The sequence below is a fragment of the Eublepharis macularius genome, chromosome 13 (assembly GCF_028583425.1).
Source record: "Eublepharis macularius isolate TG4126 chromosome 13, MPM_Emac_v1.0, whole genome shotgun sequence".
In the NCBI taxonomy this organism is placed as follows: domain Eukaryota; kingdom Metazoa; phylum Chordata; class Lepidosauria; order Squamata; family Eublepharidae; genus Eublepharis; species Eublepharis macularius.
The window spans coordinates 18,930,706-18,950,739 of record NC_072802.1 but is presented as its reverse complement, the minus strand read 5'-3'; the positions used below and the strand labels follow the sequence as shown (position 1 = coordinate 18,950,739).

The 20,034-nt window shown below is 45.7% G+C and overlaps 1 protein-coding gene across 1 annotated transcript in view; it reads right to left on the bottom strand.

Annotated features, from left to right (window-relative positions):
- Positions 1-5,496: 5,496 nt before the first annotated feature.
- LOC129340916 (sodium/hydrogen exchanger 2-like) overlaps positions 5,497-20,034 on the bottom strand; it is a 48,967-nt gene continuing 34,429 nt past the window's right edge. Inside the window, exons 10-13 of the mRNA XM_054995813.1 lie at positions 19,658-19,822; positions 9,603-9,714; positions 8,222-8,356; positions 5,497-5,583 (exon numbers count right to left, since the gene is read on the bottom strand). Coding sequence (XP_054851788.1) covers positions 5,497-5,583; positions 8,222-8,356; positions 9,603-9,714; positions 19,658-19,822 — 499 coding nt within the window. The remainder of the gene's footprint in view (positions 5,584-8,221; positions 8,357-9,602; positions 9,715-19,657; positions 19,823-20,034) is intronic.

Here is a 20,034-nt window from a genome sequence, read left to right as displayed (position 1 = left end):
AAGTTTCCTGGGGATGGACGCTTTGAGGGGTCTGTAACTCAGATGTCTGAAATGGCTGTACGAGAGGCTGCTGAAGATTCTCTGTGAGTTTGGGCTCTCTGGGTATGAAAGGGGCGGAGCCAGAGCTGCCGGAAGTGATGGACCATGGACCGACAAACTGGTCCATGAACGGGGCTGGTCCATGAAAGTTCATGGTCCATGAAAATTGGCAGACCACAGGCTGGTGGTCCATGGGGTTTTCCTGGTCCATGCCCACCTCTAGACACAAATGTTTAAAATAATTGAATAGATATGAATAGATAAATGAACAGACAGACAGACAGACAGAATAGACAAACAGATAGATGCATCAACTTAAATGCCTATTAGTCACAATTGCCTACTGCAGGGCAGACGTTACACAACTGCCAATACCTTCTGCAGCTGTGCTGGAAGAAAAGTGTGACCTCGCATGGACTTGGCTGGATCCAGGCAATGTGGGGCACAGTGGGTGTGGGCCCAGGCCCTGGAGAGCCAGGAGAGCTGCAGCAGGCAAGGCTGGAGAGGGATAAGGTATCATAGGAGGGTTGGGAGGCAGTGTTGGAAGAGGAGGGTTCAGTGTTGTCCCTTTCCTCAGGTTTCAGAAGGGGACAAACCAAAGAGTTAGAAAGATAGAGAGGTTAGGGCACTCTGTTTACTGCTCTGGCTATCCTTTGATATGTAAATTGCTATTCTCAGGATTTCCTCCTCCTGACTTCCTCCCTCTCACTTCTTCTCTTCCTGGCTTTGTTCCAGGCACCACCTCTCATCTTTCCTCCCTACATCTTCCAAACATGGATTCAGGACTTGTCCTAGCATCCATGCCCATCCTTAAACTAGATAGGTAGTTAGGATCTGTCTCTCCTCCTTTCCTATCAGAATATAAAGTCCTTTATTGTAGGGACTCTTATTTCCTTTCTAAATATAAGCAAGTGTATGATTTGTTATTTTCTCTCCTGCACACACACCAGCCAGCAGAAATAGCTCACTACCTCCTGTAATCATGCTTATTCTACTAAACGATAGACTCGGCTAACAGCCCGAACATGGGATCCTTTAATTAGGTTTCTGGGGCCAACATACGATTTATTTATCAGGCAGCTCAAAAGAGAGGAAGTGGATGAAGGCTGTCAGGCCTGCTATCCACAGTACTGCCATATTGTTTGATGTGATGTCTTTAACTGCTGCATTTTCCAGTGTTGTTTGTCTGCAGGTTCACAGAGACAGCTGTGTTCCCTGGACGGCCTTATCTATCGCGGCTAGCCACAGACCTTGGAGGAGTTACTTTCGCATTCCAAAACCTCTGCTTTAGTTAGACATACGGGGGGGGGGAATAGAAAGGAGGGTTTGATATATTGCAACATGTAACTAACACGTCATTCCCAACAAAGCTTTGTGTTCAGCAAGAAGCTTTCTTGCCTTTCGATTATCTATGGACACCTGTACTTTGAATATAATCTTTCAATAAAGAACCTTTGACTCAAGAGACCTTGGATTTCTTGCAGCAAGGGGTGGGAGATGAAATCAGAGTAACTTGAACTCCATAGACTGACATTTTGTTGAGAATCTTATCTTCTCTCCCTTAACCTACACCCGGGAAGGATGGCTACCAGATACACTCCGATTGAACCTTCTGCTCCTGGACTGGAGGGTGGAGAGACTCCCTCTTTACCTAGTGTCAGGAGTGTCCAGCCGGTCTTCGCGGGAGGCGGATCGTGGGGCGAGCTGGGTGCTCGACCGAGGAGTTGTATAGGGAGAGGCATCACCCCTGTGACTTCGGTACTAACGCCTTGGCAGTGGAGACCTCGATCCCAAGAAAGCAGAGAAAGGCGCTTCGGGACTATGTTCACGTGCCCATTTGGAATGTTCGTCCAGGATGCTCCACTATCCCCTGTCGCAGAGGCCCAGGGACTGAGCACCAGTGGAGATCCGGTGTGGGAGGCCCTTCAAGCATCCACAGCAGCTGCCAATGCCGCCAGAATTAGCATGATTCCCCAGTACATATGGGATGAAGCAGCGGGATGTTTAGTGGAGGCACCCGTGATGGGTAGAAGTGGAGGTGAAATGCCTCAGGACTGATCGATTCCCTGCCACGAGCTACAGAGCTGGGATAATCTCGATGTAGGGTCTATCGGGTTGGTAAACCTGGGAAGTGGCCCTACTCAGCCCACCAGGGACCAGTGGAGTGTTCTTCTGGAGAAAGTCCAAGTTATGCTCTATGAACTGTTAGTGGTAACCAGCCTTACCAAAGGCTGGGTGGACAGTGCAGCTGCGGCACAGCGCCCTGTGTCGCCTTCGGAAGTGGCCGGCTTCAGCCAGGAGGTCCCCTTGGATAATGAAACTGAGGGGCGATCGGCACCACTGGATTTACAAGGAGGAGAGGATCGAGGGGAAGAGTCCTTTGGTTCAACGTCCTCAACCTCCAGTTATCACGATATGGAGGTCCCCCCATGGAGGGACTGCAAAAAGTGGGGCTACCAACCATGCCAACCCTGGGTGCAGGAGTAGACACTGGATATACTGAGGAGGAGGTGGAACACGCCGAACAGATGCAACAAGCATGGGAGGCGGAATTGCGCAGATACGCGGAGAGGGCAGTAGCGGAGGAGAGGAGGACAATGAACAATGCTCGATATGCAGCCATGGAAGCGCAGGTGGAGGCCATGTGAGGGGAGTTAGCCCAAGCAGCCCAAGCCATGGGGCTGATGCTGGTGCCACCCACAGGTCCCCCTGCACCGCCTGCGCCTGCAACCCCGGCAGCTCCCGCATTGCCCCCACAGCCTCCTCAGGTGCAAGTTGGAAACCCAGTTGACGAGACGGGCTCTCTGGTCCCGGTAGCAGCAGGGGCTCCGAGGCCTGAGGCGGGAAGAAGGGGGGCAGCACCACAACCGCAGCAGCCGCCCGTTCCAGCAACGGGACCTATTCCTGGACCTATTCCCCGCCACGGAACCATTCCTGCTCCCGCCCTCCCTGCTCCTTATGTGCACAGGAGACCTGCCCCGCAAATACCCATGTGCAACACCCCTCAACGTCCTGCACAGGTACAGGAAGAAGTACCAGCAAGAAATAGAGAACGAGGGGTAGAGGTTCCCATAGGATGGATTAAGCTGGAGGCTACCTTTGACAGTGAGCCCAGAAAGTTAGGATTCTTCATAGTACAAGCGCTGCAATTTTTCAACGAGTGGGGACACTTGTTTCCAACAGAGCAAAGCCATGTCATTCACCTAGCATCAAGGCTGGAGGGGATAGCGGTGGAATGGTATGTAACCCTTTACGATATGGGGGCACCAGAACTTTGGGACTTACAAGCATTTATAGCAGCTCTGAGAGCACAATATGAAGATCCCCTGGAAAGCGAGAGGGCTCGCAGGGAGCTAAGAGCAATCAGACAAGGTTCCAAACCTGTCTGAGAGTATGCAGCCCAATTCCGTCAACTGGCCACCAAATGCCCAAATTATCATGAGGGGGTAAAAATCGAACTGTTTTGTAATGAGCCAAATCCGGAATTATTGGATCGGGCTCTGATGCAAGATGATCCGCCCACCTTACTAGGGTGGATTCAGTTAGCATGCGAAGTCAAAAATCGCACTCAGGTGGTCCGTCTGGTAAAACAACACCAAGCCGGTGGCCTGAGTCAGCCCACTCCAACCCCTGGGAGAGGCAGGGGAATGCCGGGAGGTCCTGGGCTAGCTAGAGGAACCCAGGACACACGTTGGAGACAAGGATTGTGCCTGCAATGCGGGAGCGGAGGACATTTTGCTGCCCAATGCCCACTCAGAGTGACTCCCGAGCCAGTTACTCAAAGACTAATCCCAGCCCCGTGCACGGGACGAGTAGAGTGGAAAGCTCCGGTACGGTGCGGACAGTCAGAGGCTGGGCTGGAAGCTGAGGAAATAAGTGGAGAAAATGCCTACCAAGCTCAAGAGCCAAGTCCATCATATTCGCAGGCGGAAAACTAACAGGATCTGTCGTGAAGGGGCCCCCATGGCAGGTCGAAGAGGAAACCACCCCTGAAGAGGTGAGGGAAAGGGGGGCCATACTGTTCATGCCAGAGGTACTGGTGAATCCTAAGCGTGGGATGCATGTAAGAGTACAAGCTCTGATAGACTCTGGCTGCTCTAGAGACATTATATCTCCCCCCCTAGTGAATGGACTAGGGTTGGAAACCCATGAGTTGGAAAATCCCATAGTGTTTGAGCAAATGGATGGATCCAATATGAACCCTGCCACTTTTGAAACTAAACCCATACCAACCGGCATGGGAAAACATTGGGAGGCTTGACCCAATATTATTAGCCAAGTGGCCAAATACCCCCTAATCCTAGGTAGCTGCTGGCTCTGGGATCATAACCCATACATTAAGTAGTCAGAGGGGATGATGGTCTTCAGCTGGGAGCATTGCCAACACCATGAATGGAATAAGGGATGGGGAAAAGAAGCCCCCCTCTCCTTTAGAAGTTGCGCTACTCAGCCAGGAAGAATTAACACATATACCTTCAAAATACAAAGATTTAGCTCAAGCATTTAGAGAGGAGGAAGCTGATGGACTCTCCCCACATTGCGCCACAGATTGCGCAATTAAGCTGGTGCCAGGAGAAAAACTACCCAAGGGCAAATTATACTCAATGAGTCTGGCGGAACGCCAGGAATTACGTAAGTTCATTGATAAAAACTTGGAGAGGTTTCATCCGTCCTGCTAGCTCTCCCCATGCAGCTCCCGTGCTATTTGTAAAGGAAAAGGATGGAGGACTTAGACTTAGCACCGATTTCCGAGGAATCAATGCCGTCTCGATGTCAAACGCCTACCCCATCCCATTAATCCGAGACCTACTCAGTGTGGTGGCGCAGGGTAAGATCTTCTCGAAATTAGATCTTAAAGATGCTTATTTCCATGTCAGAATAAGGGAGGAGGATGAATGGAAAACCACATTTAACACGTCTTTGGGACAATATGAATATTTAGTCATGCCTTTTGGCCTTAAAGGGGCCCCATCCGTGTACATGATGCTCATAAACCAAGTTTTGCATGAATATTTATATAAGGGAGTGATTGTGTATCTAGATGATGTTTTGATTTATACACAAGATAAAGCTTCCCATGTGGAGTTGGTCCGGAAAGTATTAAAAGCCTTGATCAAGCACAAGTTGCCTGTCAAATTGTCTAAATGTGAATTCCACAAAGAAGAATTGGACTATCTAGGCTACCGCATATCGGGTCAAGGGCTAAAAATGGACCCAGCCAAGGTCCAGGCATTCAATGACTGGGCGGCGCCCACTACCCGAAAACAATTACAATCATTCTTGGGATTTGCCAATTTCTACAGACCCTTCATAGAAAATTTCGCTCAAATCGCCTTGACCTTAACTGGCTTACTAAAAATGAAAGGGAAGGAATTGCAGACGAGCAAACCGCTGGCAAAATTAAATTGGACTAGGGAATGTCAGCAAGCCTTTGAAGGCTTAAAAAGCAAATTCACTTCAGAGCCGGTGCTGCAGCATCCTGACGAAAACCATAAATTCATTGTGCAGGTGGATACTAGCGATACGGCCATGGGAGGGGTGCTGCTGCAACAAGACAAGAGTAGGAAATTGCATCCGTGCGCCTATCTCTCAAGAAAATTCACTGAAGCAGAAAGAAATTGGAATGTATGGGGAAAGGAAGCGTTTGCAGTGAAATTAGCGCTCACAACCTGGAGACAATGGTTGGAAGGGGCTCATCACCCCTTCGAGGTGTGGACAGATCTCAAAAATTTAGAAGCTCTCTGCACACACCCCGCCGCCGCTGCCGCCGCCTCAATGCTAAGCAACTTCGGTGGGCAGAATTTTTTCCAAATTCAACTTCACACTGAATTATTTGCCTGGCAAATCCAATTTCTTAGCGGACGCCCTCTCGCACATGCCCCAACATGATAGCCAGAGGGAGGAGATCATTGACACCGTCTTCTCACCCACCCAATTGAGAGGGGCGGTGACCACTTTAGCCAAGCAACCAAAGCACAAATGGGAAGACAACTTGACTCCAATAGGTGGAGAGAAAAAGTGAAAAGCGAGGTGGAAAAAGAGGGGGAGAAAGTGCCCACAGCTGAACTCAAACAAACGGAGGCGGGAGAATGGCTCAAGGGTTCTAAACTCTACATTCCCTTAAGTTTAAGAAAGGAAGTACTTCAGCAATGCCGCAATGCCAAACTTGCCAGACATTTTGGCTATCTTAAGACCCTCCACGTAGTCCAAAGACAGTTCTGGTGGCTAACTATGAGACGGGATGTCTCCCAATATGTATCCTCTTGCCCCATATGTATAATGGCCAAATCGAGGGGGAAACCCCCGGGATTGTTGTAACCACTAGAAACCCCCTCCAGGCATTGGGCAGTGATTTGAATGGACTTTATAACGGATTTACCTCCCTCAAAAGGTTGCACTTGTATTTTAGTGGTTGTAGATTTGTTTTCCAAACAAGCTCACTTCATACCATGTACCACTGTCCCTACGGCAAAGAAGTTGGCCAGCTTATTCATGAAACACATAGTAAGACTGCATTCTTTTCCCACCAAGGTGATTTCCGATAGAGGCGTACAATTCGTTGCCAACTTCTGGTGGGAGCTACTACACGTAGCAGGCATCGAACAAGGCTTAAGCTCCGCTCACCACCCAGAAACCGACGGGCAATCGGAAAGAACAAATCAAGTGTTGGAACAGTTTCTCAGATATTATATAAATTACCAACAAGACAACTGGGTAAATTTCATCCCTTATGCCAAATATGCATACAATAACTCTGTTCACAGTTCTACTGGAGAATCCCCCTTTAAAATTGTGCATGGATATGAGGGACAGGCCATACCATTCGAAATCAACCCTGAATCCAAGAAACAGGGAGATTTGGGAGAATGCTGGTCCTCCTTAACAGAACAATGGACTCTCATCCAAAAGACATTGAGTAAAGCCAAAGAGGATTACAAAAAATACGCCGACCGCCACCATGTGGAGCAATGGAAATTACAGCCTGGGGATAGAGTTTAAGTTTCCACAAAAAACTTTAGAAGTGAACAACCCAGCAAGAAACTAGGATTGAAATACATGGGACCTTTCCCAGTAAAGCGAGTAATCAATGACATGACAGTTGAATTGGAATTACCAAAGAATCTACGTCAAATGCACTCTACTTTCCACTTCAGTCTACTGAAAAAAGCACCGCAACCAGATGAATGGCACCCAGAAAAGGCGGTGCCCCATACCACCCTCATAGATGGGGGAATACACTATGAGGTGGAGGAGATACTAGACTCCAAAAGAAAACACAACAAACTGTATTATCTTATCAGATGGAAAGATTTTGATGAAAGCTTCCGAGAGTGGGTAGAATCCTCTCATGTAAACACCCCTAAGCTCATAGCAAAGTTCCACAAAAAATACCCACACAAACTGGGGGCTGTGGGGTGAAGGGGGCCTTTGGAGGGGCAGAATGTCAGGCCTGCTATCCACAGTACTGCCATATTGTTTGATGTGATGTCTTTAACTGCTGCATTTTCCAGTGTTGTTTGTCTGCAGGTTCACAGAGACAGCTGTGTTCCCTGGACGGCCTTATCTAACGCAGCTAGCCACAGACCTTGGAGGAGTTACTTTTGCATTCCCAAACCTCTGCTTTAGTTAGACATATGGAGGGGAATAGAAAGGAGGGTTTGATATATTGCAACATGTAACTAACACGTCATTCCCAACAAAGCTTTGTGTTCAGCAAGAAGCTTTCTTGCCTTTGGATTATCTATGGACACCTGTACTTTGAATATAATCTTTCAATAAAGAACCTTTGACTCAAGAGACCTTTGGATTTCTTGAAGCAAGGGGTGGGAGATGAAATCAGAGTAACTTGAACTCCATAGACTGACAAAGGCAATAAAAGGCTGAGAAGAGCAGACAGAGGAGAGAGGAATGAGTGGGGGACAGGAGTAAAGTTGGACCCTGTAAGGAGGAGGACCTCAAAGAGACATCCCAGCCAAAAGAAACCTAGTACAGCCAGGAAGAGATTGGATGAGAACTTCTTTCCTAGATGGGCTGGAAGAGGGGTTGTATATAATGTTTAGAATCAAGATAGCTTTTTCTAGTACCCAATGCACCTCACATATAGTAATCCCTACAACAGCCCTGTAAAGCTGGCCATTAATCTGAACACTGCTTTGGGTCCACTCATCCCTTGGATTTGTACCTCCTTGCTCAAATGATCCGAGTCACTTGCGTTCATGTGGATCTGCCAGCTCTTGTGTCTCAGGATCAAAATCTCCTTTGCTTGGTCCGCTGGTTCAGTTTCTCCTGGAAGAGTATGCCTGCTGTACGCTGGCACCTATGCAAGAAAAAGTACACATATATTAATCTTTTGTACATAATGGGTTGAGCTCTATCCCTTTATGGCATGTAGGACCCCCACAAGCAACAGAGCCCCACCTCCCCGTTGCTCACTTCGCATGACGTTGAATTAAGCAGTCAGGGTCACAAGAAAATTCATGAACCACTCTGGGTCACAGAATTCAGGATTTGGAAGGGATCTTTATTGGCTGATCTCAGCAATCTCCGGGGCATGTATGGTGAGAGGCGGTCCTGTAGGTATGCCTGTCCCAGTCTGCTAAGGGCTATATTCTACCTGCTTGCTCGGTAACTGATTCCACTGTTGAACCCCTCTTACCAGTAGGTATCCTCAAAAGTCAGTAAAGTTCAACGGTACCTATCTTCCTATGACTTAAGCCCATTAGATCTTCTAGTCTTGCCCTTGAAGCAGCAGAGAAGAAGACTTTGCCTTCTTCTGTTCGCTGAAGGCCCTGGAATGTCTTTGGTGTGTAGCCTGACCAAGTGCCCAAATGTAACATCCAGGTCACTTTTCCAGACATTTGGAACTTCCAGGGGTTTTTTTCTGGGAAAAGAGGTGGCAGAACTCAGTGGTGGAACTCAGGACCGCACAATGGCATCACTTTGGGTCAGCTGGAACAAGGGAGGAGTTTTTTAAAGTCTAAATCACCCTCGGTGAAAATGGTTATATGGCCGGTGGCCCGCCCCCCCGAATCTCCAGACAGAGGGGAGTTTAGATTGCCCTCCACACCGCTCAGCAGCGTGGAGGGCAATCTAAATTCCCCTCTGTCTGGAGATCAGGGGGCGGGGCCACCAGCCATGTGACCATTTTCGACGTGCCAGAACTCCGTTCCACCGTGTTCCAGCTGAAAAAAAGCCCTGCCTAAATGTTGTTAGGTTGGCAACACATTTTGAAAGAAATGTAGCTGCAAGGCTGAAAAGTCAAGCAAAATTTTCTGTGCCTAAATTAATATCCAAGCAGATTTATTATACTGTCGTCCTGTTTTTCTCCAGAAATTGGTTTCCAAGCTGCTCATAGAAATCCTCTCAAATCATTCTCAAAGACGGGATTCTCCACTGGCTGCTTCCTGCCCTCCTTCTATTGTCCCAACCCATGCAAGTTAGAAACGGCGAGTGAGAGGAAGTCTCAGGCACAAGGCATTCCCATTTCTACATAAGGCTGGGGTGAAACCAGCCGGTTAACAATTTACCATACGAACCGCTCATTAGATGGAAGAAAATCTTACTGTTCTTCTCGTTTTGTACAGGCTCCTCTCCAATATCTTTTGCATATCCTCCACCCCATCAACATTGAGACTGTCCGAGTCATTGCCTGCCGCAGAAGGTTTGTCATTGTTTCTACAGGAGGAAGAGAAAGACAACAGAATATCACCCCCCAAAAATCAAAGGTCTTTTATGAGACAAAAGGTCTTGGTAATTGTTTGTAATGTCCAATGCAAGGTCCAATGATTTGGACAAGGCAATTGCTTTGGAGAAAGATACCAAAGGCAGTGTCAGATACCCCTCCAGCATATCTGTCATGGGTTATGGATTTCTTGCTGCAGTGTGTACTGTACCTCTGAGAACATGCAGAGGGAACCTGTTTTGCTGACTGGTTGTTAGCTTCTTATCTTGCAGGTGTTTTGGTTACCATTTCCTGGCCGGCCTGAGAACGTGGCCTTGGAGTTCCAGCCGAGACCGCGGTCCCCCCCCCAAAATGACGGCGAAAAAGCAGAGCCCCGCTTTGGGCAAGTCAATCTCAGCTGCCCTGCAGGGGAAAGGAGAGTCGCTCGAGGACTTGGTGAAGAGGTCGGTTATCGAAGCCATAAAGCCCTTTGTTGACAAGCTGAATGAAACAGATCAAAGGGTGGGCTTAATTGAGAGCGAAGTGAAAACCATTAAGGAAGCAGCGGGGGGGCAGAGAAGTCTGCACGGGAAAATGCGTCACTCGTGAGGGCAACGAACAAAGAGTTAAAGCTGGTGGAGAACCAGCTGATTGGGCTACAAGTGGAACGAACAGACAATTTTGCGCCTCCAGAACGTGAAAGAGGAGGAAAATGAGGATTTAAGGGATCTGGCCTCGGACCTATTGGCGACACCCGCGAGGGCAACTAAAGAAGAGGTAAAAAGCGCCATTTTGGAAGTCCGTCGGGCTTCTTCAAAATATGCAACGAAGCGTCAGCTGCCTCGCGAGATCATCATCAATTTTTCATCTAAGAGGATCTGAGACACTATCCTATATAACTCATATAATGCGGATCTGGACTTTCTGGGTAATAAGGTTAAGATACTGAAGGACATTCCATTCCTAGTTCGGAAAAGGAGATTTAAGTATAAAAGGTTTGCAGCTCTTCTGAGGGAACGTGGAATAAAGTATAAATGGCTATTTCCGGAAGGTATCTGGTTTAGTTACAAAGATCAAGCTTACAAGATAATATCAGAAGATCAACTAAGGGACTTTGAGGACAAAACCCAAGAATTTCAGCAAGACACCAAGCAAGAAGAAAAGGATTTGAAGTCTGAAGGGGGGGGGAGGGAACGAGCACTGCGGTTGCAGCTGCTCAGAGAGAACTGTGTCCGAGGCCCAGGGGGGGAAGGAAGACTTAATTTGGATTGTAATCTGTATTTTGCAAGGTCAACCATTCCATCAATATCTTACAAAGTTTTAATTTTTTAATAATGGCAGTATGAAGGGAAAGCATTATTTGTAGTGTAGTGTTGTTATATGTTGCTGTTTTTTTTTCTTTCCTTCCCCTGCCCCCTTCTTTCCCTTTGTATTGTTAGTTAATGTAAGTAACAAAAAAATTTAAAAAATTTAAAAAAAAAAGTTCCAGCCGAGAACGCACCAACTTCCTAAGAGACTGAGCAGAGCTCATCCTTTTCCTCCTCCCCTTTCTCCTGGCTCAGCATGCCAAAATCCTAACGGACTTTCTTTCCCACTGGGGGGCATGGACTTTGCCCCATAATTAACCTTGCTTTGCTACCTTGAGTCACTTCCGCCAATAATCCTGTCTGACCATCTTGATACTGGTATTCTTCTTTAATAAAGTAACTTTAACTCATACACCTGAGTCATGCAGTGAAGTGCTTGGAGGAAATACCTCAGAAAACAGGCTCACAAAGCATCATGGCCAACTAACTAAGATCAATTAACATAGAACAAAACTTCTTATGGGGGAAGAAACATCCAAGAATAGCCTTTAAAACTCTTAAGCTAAGAAAACAGCAAGGAGGCTTTAAATACCCTGATCTAGAACTCTATCAGACAGCCACCAGACTATTCAATACATTACAAATTTTAATTACAGCAAATAAGACTGACTGGATCGCAATCTTGGAGTCAGAACTTAAACATTGCAATATACAAAATATGTTTTGGAACACAAAAAAAGATCGACCCCACAAAATAAATAACCCTTTTCTAGAATCAATAATCAATACCTGGGATCGTACAAGATTCAAACTTATACCACAATTCTCAAGATTCTCTTCTTTTATAGAACAGCATTGGTTCCCTCCAGGGCAAACTAAAGCCTTTAAAAATATATGGCTCCAAGCAAATATGATCCGCATAATTGATATAACAACAAAAAAGGGAATCATAAACAAAATAGAATTAGAACAAAAAATAAAACACAAGATTCACTGGTTTGCCTATTTTCAACTCTCAAACATGCTACAACAAATAAAAATACAAGAATTACTTAAAAAGAACGCAACCGATTTTGAACTCCTACTTGATACCAAATCACTCAAACAAAAGGGATTAATTTCTAAACTATACAACATCCTTTTATCTCTCAACCAAATTAAAACTCTAAAATGCCAAACAAATTGGCACTTAGATTGCAACATAGAGCTAACACCTGAACAATGGAGAGAAATATGGACTGCAAACATTCTAAAACCTAAGACAGTTACCTCCCAAATCCAAAATTACAAAATCATTCACAGATGGCACATAACACCAAGAAAACTCTCACTAATAACTAAAACAAATCCTCCGCTCTGCTGGAAAGAGTGTGGAAATATAGGAACGTTTAAACATTGCTGGTGGGAATGCCCCCGAATAGAACCTTTTTGGAATGATATGTTATATAAAAGAAATAACGGGCTACAAAATCCCCCTTGATCCAAAGATCATATTCTTGAATGTATGGGATACTTTCGAAATTCCACAAATAAGAAAAGATCTAATTAGCAACCTTTTGGTTGTAGCTAAGAACTTGCTAGCTTTACATTGGAAATCAAAGACGGTTCCCACAGCAGAAAAATGGTTAGAAAAAATATGGGACCACTATATACAAGAAAAAATATATGACGAATTATACCAGAGTGAACACTATTTGAAAGAAACTGATTTTATTGCAAAATGGTTACCATTCATTGAATTCATTTCCAATACAAATCACTCTCCACCTAAGCATTTACTTTTTGTTACTCAGATTTGAAGCAACGACTATCAAATAATTGAAAAAAAATGCTAGTTGTCTTTGTTTTAACTATATTGGCATGACGTTTATTGTATATAGTTCACTAAGACTTTGTTGTTGTTCTATTTTACTTCTGTACATTGTTTTTGTTTGTTTGTTTGGTTTAAAAAAATAAAAATAAAAGTATATATATAAAAAAAAACATAGAACAAAACAGTAAATACAGTATCAAGTCTTCATTGAATACAATTCAAAAATCACAATACGGCATAAGCTGCCATGACACTCAAGGCACAATTGGTCAACACACAATGAAATCCTAAATTCACCATAAAGTGCAGTATGCAAGGGTAATGAATAACCATTGTACAGAAGCTAGTACAGTTTAAAGTGACCGTGCCTAGAGCAGCAAAACATATGAAATGAAGTCAAATAAGGAGATGTCCATAAATATCCACTCTTAATGCAAGTGCAGTTCTGTAGAACTGAAGAAATCCATTGAAGAGTAACTGCGATGGAGGAACCAGTATGTCCACCCGTTCCCTTCTTCCTTCTTCCTGGCAGTTACCACTATTGAAAAATTCCAGTCAGAAATTCAGAACATATCCCCATCATCTCAATCAGCTCAATGGGAGCTGCCAAACATGTTTTTGACTGAGCCCTTGTTTTCTCTGTTCATTCTGTATGGTTCAGCACACACTAGCAATCCCCTTGTCTTAAAGCAGGAAAGCACTGACCATGTTCTCGGCTTGAGGAAAATGCAGAGTACACCTATCTAGTCACTATATGGCAGAAGATGTTATCATGCTAGCAGAGGAAGGTAAACTGGACCAAAGGAGAAAAATTGGCCAGGGGATTCCTGAATGTTGTGAACAGCCTATTTTGATTCAACAGTCCCAGTTTCAGACTTGAGTTCTCCTCGGTCAGGATGTACCGACTGTCCTCCTCCCACCCCTCCCCAGCCATTCCAATGAAATTCTGTAGAATTATTAAAACAGATGCCCATCTTTGTGTTAATTGTGCTCACCTGGTGTTAACATGGCATAAAAGAAACTGGTATGAACCAGTTAAAAGAAAGAAGCAAATCAGGAACAGCAGCGATGGAAACTGATGAAATGAAAAATCTCAGCATGGCAAAAAAGAAAAGAAAGAAATGGAAAGGGCATATGCTTTTATCCCTAATTTGCCCAAGCTTTCTCAAGTATGCAAGCAACACTAGATGAAAAACAGGAGAATAATAAAATAAAACAAAAGTCCAAGGGCATCAAGAGTTTTCCATGTGTAAATTTCACGTAAGGGGGAAAGCGGCCATTCTGTCCAGTGGCTCAGCCTAAAGTTTTTGCACCTACATGTTACAAAATTCTTGTGTTTACTGACAAGAACTTGCCATCAGGTGCGTCATTGGACAATGGCAGAATTTAATTCTTCGGTTTTGACAATACGCTATCCAATGTTTAAATTAGTCTCCAGGAGGTATCTAACACCAAAATCCTTATCGTATACTTCACAGCTGAGTCCAGCATGTTGGGGAAATTGTGGCTCAGAGAGATCTTATAACCATTGTTGGTTGACTTGTCCAGGGTCGGCACCCTGTTGGCAAGCAATTTTGGTGACAGTTAAGATATTAACAGGTGTAACACTAAAATTTAATCCGGAGTATCTCTTATTAGGAGTGATTTAGGATGTGGATCAACCCCAATGGACAATGACTATTATAGCAACTCTCTTAGCAGCAGCCAAAATTTCCATAGCCTTTTGCTGGAAAGCCTCTACTGCCCCGACTTTACAAATGTGGCATACACGATTATAGGATCAGTATGTCTTAGCAAGACTTACTTTTAATTTGAACCAGATGACATCAACTAAAGCCCTCTCTAATTTCAAGAAAATCTGGTCGCCAATTTTAACTTCTCTTTCTGAACAGAAGGAGATCCCAAAAGAATTATATCATAGTTATGTTTAGTATATGTCGTTACACACTGTATAGTTAATTGATACATTCTCAATTTACATCCATCGTTCCTATCTTTCTAATTTTAATAAAATCTGTATAAATCTATTGGTGTTTTAAGAGGTATTGATATATTTTTATGTATTGTTGTTTCTTTTATGCTCTGTACTTAAATAAAGTTTTTTAAAAAAGAAGAAAAAGTGTGCCATGGGAGTTTTGCACCACCTAGACTCACATGTGCCTTTTCTCCTTGCAACCAGATAGAACTGGCTGCAGCCTTTTCCCCCTTCCCCAATGCTGTTTTTGCTTCCCCAAACTGCCCCAGGGAATCCCTATTGGTTTTATTTCTACTTCTGAGGCTGCACATACATTTCTCAAGAGAGCCAACAGCAGCTCCACAGAGCAGCTGGAGGAAGTAGAAACAAAGCAGGGGAAGCTGCAGCCACTTCTGCCCACATGCTGTGGTTGCAAGGAGGAAAAGGTATATATGAGTTGGGAAGGCATACAACTCCTATTGCAGGGATGCAACGTTTTTTGTGCCATCCTCCAACAAACGCAAGACTGCTGGTACATAGATTGGTCCTGTAATTTCCATTAAGCCAGCCTTGACTGCCAAGCACAGAAAGCAGTTGCAGGAGCAAATTCTGTTTATGGGCTGTGTGGCGGAATGGGCGCTGGCTCTCAGTCCGGGCAACTGAGCCTGCTAGCCCCGCTATCTGCCTCCCACCATCCCTGATGGGCATGGCTCACCTTCTTCGTCGCTGCCACCACTCACTGAATTGTACACCGCCTGACTGAGGGGCAGTGAGACCCCTCTGGCTGAATTTCCCTACTGGGAAGGGAATTCCCCAATCTTTGGGTGGGCCCTGGAGAATTGGCAACCCACCAAGGTCTGGCCTGATCAGGTTCTCCTGGGCTCCCTCCCTCCCTGTAGCGTGCCAAGTGGGGGAGCTTACGTAGTCAGAGCACCACAAGGTCCTTTATATTCCAAAAAAGTATAATTTATTAACTATACACAGAGCACTATATACAAGCAGGTAAAGGCACCACACATAGCGGCAGACCCCCCTGTTCAGAACTCATAGGGCAGAAAATCAAACTGAAGAGAACCGCCATCTGCTTTCCCTACCACACTGTTCCCTACTCTACCTTAAGGGGGGAGGGTGGTCTGAGGGAAAGTTCACCTTTTATTTCCTTTCTGCTGCCTCCCAGGCCCTCCACACTTAGGGCCCAGGCACCCGGGTTTCACCCAGCAGCAGGAGCCTCTCCTTCTTCAACCAAGAAGAGTGACTCTCTTTATTCCCTTTCTGCTGCCTCCCAGGCCCTCCACACTTAGGGCCCAGGCACCCGGGTTTCACCCAGCAGCAGGAGCTTCTCCTTCTTCAACCAAGGAGCCTAACTGACGTTTTTCCCCTCAGGATCGGCTGAGTCTCTCAATTCAGGCCCCACCCCTTATTTTTCCTGCACTTTCTTGGCCCGGGGCAGCTGGGAGTTGTAGTCCACGAAGAAGGGCGTCCCACACCCAGACTCCTGCAGGCCCCTCCCTGGCCCCACAGCCCATCAGACCTCATGGAGAACATTTCCTCCCCTTTCTTTAAAGACAGATCAACAGCAACTGGCACTCATTTCACCCCTGGAAACCATTTCGTTACACCCTGCATCCGCACATCACTGAATATTGCACTATCCTCCTCTTGGGCTGTTCTGTCCAGGAAGGAAAATCCATTTGCAAATGATTGCAATAGTGCAGTAATGCAAATATCCAGCGGTGTGAGGATACCACCTCGTATAGACCGGTGTTAGACTGAGGATAGAAATACAAATTAATTGCAGCCTAATCCTCAGCCAGCAGTCCTCCCAATTGGCCCCATGTACCCTGCACAAGTAATATGTCCCTTCCAGTTCTCTGTTTCTAATATAGGCTATGGCCTGAACTTGACATCCAAAGAGAGATACAGAATCCTTATGGATCGTGGTAGCTCCACCTCTCTGTTCTCCTGTCCTGATGGGTAAACTGGTGGACTATGAGCTGGACTCTATGATGGTCAGATGGACAGGGAACTGGCTAGATAACCTAAAGAATAGTTGCCAATGGCATCATGTCTGATTGGAGGGAGGTGTCCAGTGGGGTGCCACAGGGCTTGATCCTGAGCCCAGTGCTGTTCAATATTTTTATAAATAATCTGGACAAGTGTCTGAAGGGATTATTTATTAAATTTGCAGATGACACCAAACTGGGAGGAGCAGCAAACACCCTTGAAGACAGGGATAGAATTCAATGAGATCTGAACACACTGGAAAAGTGGGCAGATTTGAATAAGATGTGATTAACATGGATAAGTGCCAGAGTCTTCACCTGGATAACAAAAATGCAAAGCATGCGTACTAGATGAGGGACACACTTCTAGGAAGCAGTGTGTGTGAACAAGATCTTGGGATATGAGTGGATAGGAAGCTAAAATATGAGCACTCAGTGTGATGCAGCAGCAAAAAAGGCAAATGCAATGTTGGGGTATATCCAGGGCTCATTTTGAGGGGGAACTCACAGGAACACAGTTCCGGTAGTTCTCCAAAGAGGTCACATGTCAGGTGCCCCCGCCCACCTGACTTTCGGCCATTTTGGGCCCATTTCAGCCTGGATTGGGGCCGAAATGGCCCGGATTGGGGCTGAAACAGCCCAGATTGGGTCAGTGACAGGCAGGGGAGGGTCAGTCTTGGTCATTTTTGGCCCCTTTAGCCATTTTTGACCCAATTTCAGCCCTGAATAGCTAGGATTGGGTCCAAGACAGCCAGGATAGGTGATGTCAGGGGGTGTGGCATATGCAAATCAATTATGCTAATGACACACTTCCCGTGATGGCAAGGAGGTGTGGTATATGATAATGAATTATGCTAATAATTTATGCTAATGAGTTCCTCCAGCTCTTTTTCTAGGAAATGACCCCGGGTATATCAACAAAGGCATAACGTTCAAATCACAGGATGCCATTGTCCCACTATATACTGTGTTGGGCAGGCCCCACCTGGAGTATTGTGTGCAGTTCTGGAGGCCTCATTTCCAAAAGGGTGTGGACAAATTGGAACTGGTGCACAGGAGATCAACCAGGATGATCAGGGGCCTGGAGACCAAGCCCTACGAGGAAAGACTGAGGGACCTGGGAATGTTTGGTTTGGAGGAGATTGAGAGGAGACATAATTGCTCTCTTTAAGTATTTAAAAGGTTGTCACTTAGAGGAGGGAAAGGAGCTATTCCTGTTGGCAACAAAAGACAGTATTCAAAACAATGTGTTTAAATTACAGAAGGGAAGGTACTGGCTGGACATTAGGAAAAACTTCTTCACTTTAAGAGTAATCCAGCAGTGGAATCAGCTGCGTAGGGATATGGTGGCTTCCCCCTCATTGGCAGTCTTCAAGGTACAGGTGGATTAATACTTTTCGGGGATGCTTTAGGCTGTTCCTGCATTGGGCAGGGGGTTGGACTAGATGGTCTGTAAGGCCCCTTCCAACTCTATGATCCTAGGTTAATGAGACTGAAGATGCAAGCATACAGTCCTGGAAAAAACAGTCTGTTAGGCCTTTGGATCATTGCCCTTTCAACCAGGGAAATAACTAGCTGAAAATGTGAGACCCCAATTCATGGTTGGACCTAGACTAAATCTTCTATTAGCAGGAGAGGTGTAATTTCTGCCAATTCCCCTTTCCTGTAGCAGACCCCCACTCTCCGATGTGCCCATCATGCCATTCCTGGGGGTCCTCTGTCCCCTAGAGTAGCATTCCAAGAAGATCAATAGGCTGCAAAGGGAGGAGGAGGACAGAGAAATTATGCTCCACTGACAGATGGTACTTCTGCTTGCAGACAACATAGTCTGGATTCAACCTCATATCTTTAAGGCGAAGCTCTGGCCCTGATGCCATCAGTAACATAGTGGCTGAGCAGCAATTCTGAAAGGGCCTGTTTTATTATTGTTGTTTGTTTGTTTACTTACTTACTTAATTTATACCCCCCCAGTGAAAACCCAAAGCAGCTCACATCGTTCTCCTCTCCTCCATTTTATCCTCACAAAAGCCCGGTGAGGTAGGTTAGGGGGCCCAGGGTCTCCAAGCTAGCTTCCATGGCAGAGTGGGGATTTGAACCTGGGCATTCCAGAGCTTAATCCGACCCTCTAACCACTGTGCACCACTGGCACTGACTGTTCACTCTGCCATGGACTATACCTGATTCCACATTTGCCATGCTCTCTCTCAGTCTCTCTGCACGAGACACCTCAGTGCACGTTCGTCAAGTGTAGGGAGATGCAATGTTAGCCAGGAGCATAGTTTTAAAAGACAAAGACAGCGGAGATCGCTCCTCACAGGTTTGTCAATTTCATCTTTGCCTCCCAAAGGCTCTGTCAGTTTCACCTCTCCCTTCTAAAACTGTGAGGGCTGGCAACCAGAGGAGAGTGAGGAATGGAAATGGGCTGGAGCAGCCTTCCAGAGCTGGGCTTGGGCCTGGATAGGTTCTAATGGGCTGAAGTTTCCCTTCTGGCATTTCACAGCTTCTTCACACAGCTCCAGTATATAGCAAAGCCTTTGTCCTGCCGCCAGCTCTGTCTTTTTAAACCACCCTTCCCACCTACCATTGGCTCTCCCGACACATGTTCTTCATGTGTTAGATGTCTCATGTAGAGAAACTCTCAGATTCTGATATGCAATATGAGGATAACAAGGACAACCCTACCTTGCAGGGTTGTTGTAAGGATTCCATCAAGATACAAGATAACGGGAAGGTCTCTGAACACTCAAAGAACACTGAATGCCGTTATGATTATTAAAACAGATTCCAGATTCAATGCCTCCTTCGAACTGAGCCCTGTTTCCAATCCTCTCTAAGTAGTCAATGAAGATCACAGGTTTTTTTAAAAAAGCGCCCACTTACAGCAATGAGGAATGAGTTGGCCCACAAATGAGCTGTCCAGCTTCAGCTAACTCGATGGCATGTTTCCTCTCCAGTTTCTCATACAAGAGTACGATGCTTGATTTGGGTTGCATGTATTCCCGGAGCAAAAACTTCTGCAAGTATTTGCTATTGAAATATTCCAGTCTGTCCAGGAAATGAAAGAGAATTAGACTATACAAGCCGGGGACCGGCAAGGGATCACTGAAGGGGGAAACAATTTGGAAATCCTGAGAACATAAGAAGAGCCCTGCCAGATCAGGCCATCTATTAAAACATCCTGTTCTATAAAGTATTGTATTGTCTACAAAGTACTGTATTGTCGAAGGCTTTCACGGCCGGAGAACGAAGATTGTTGT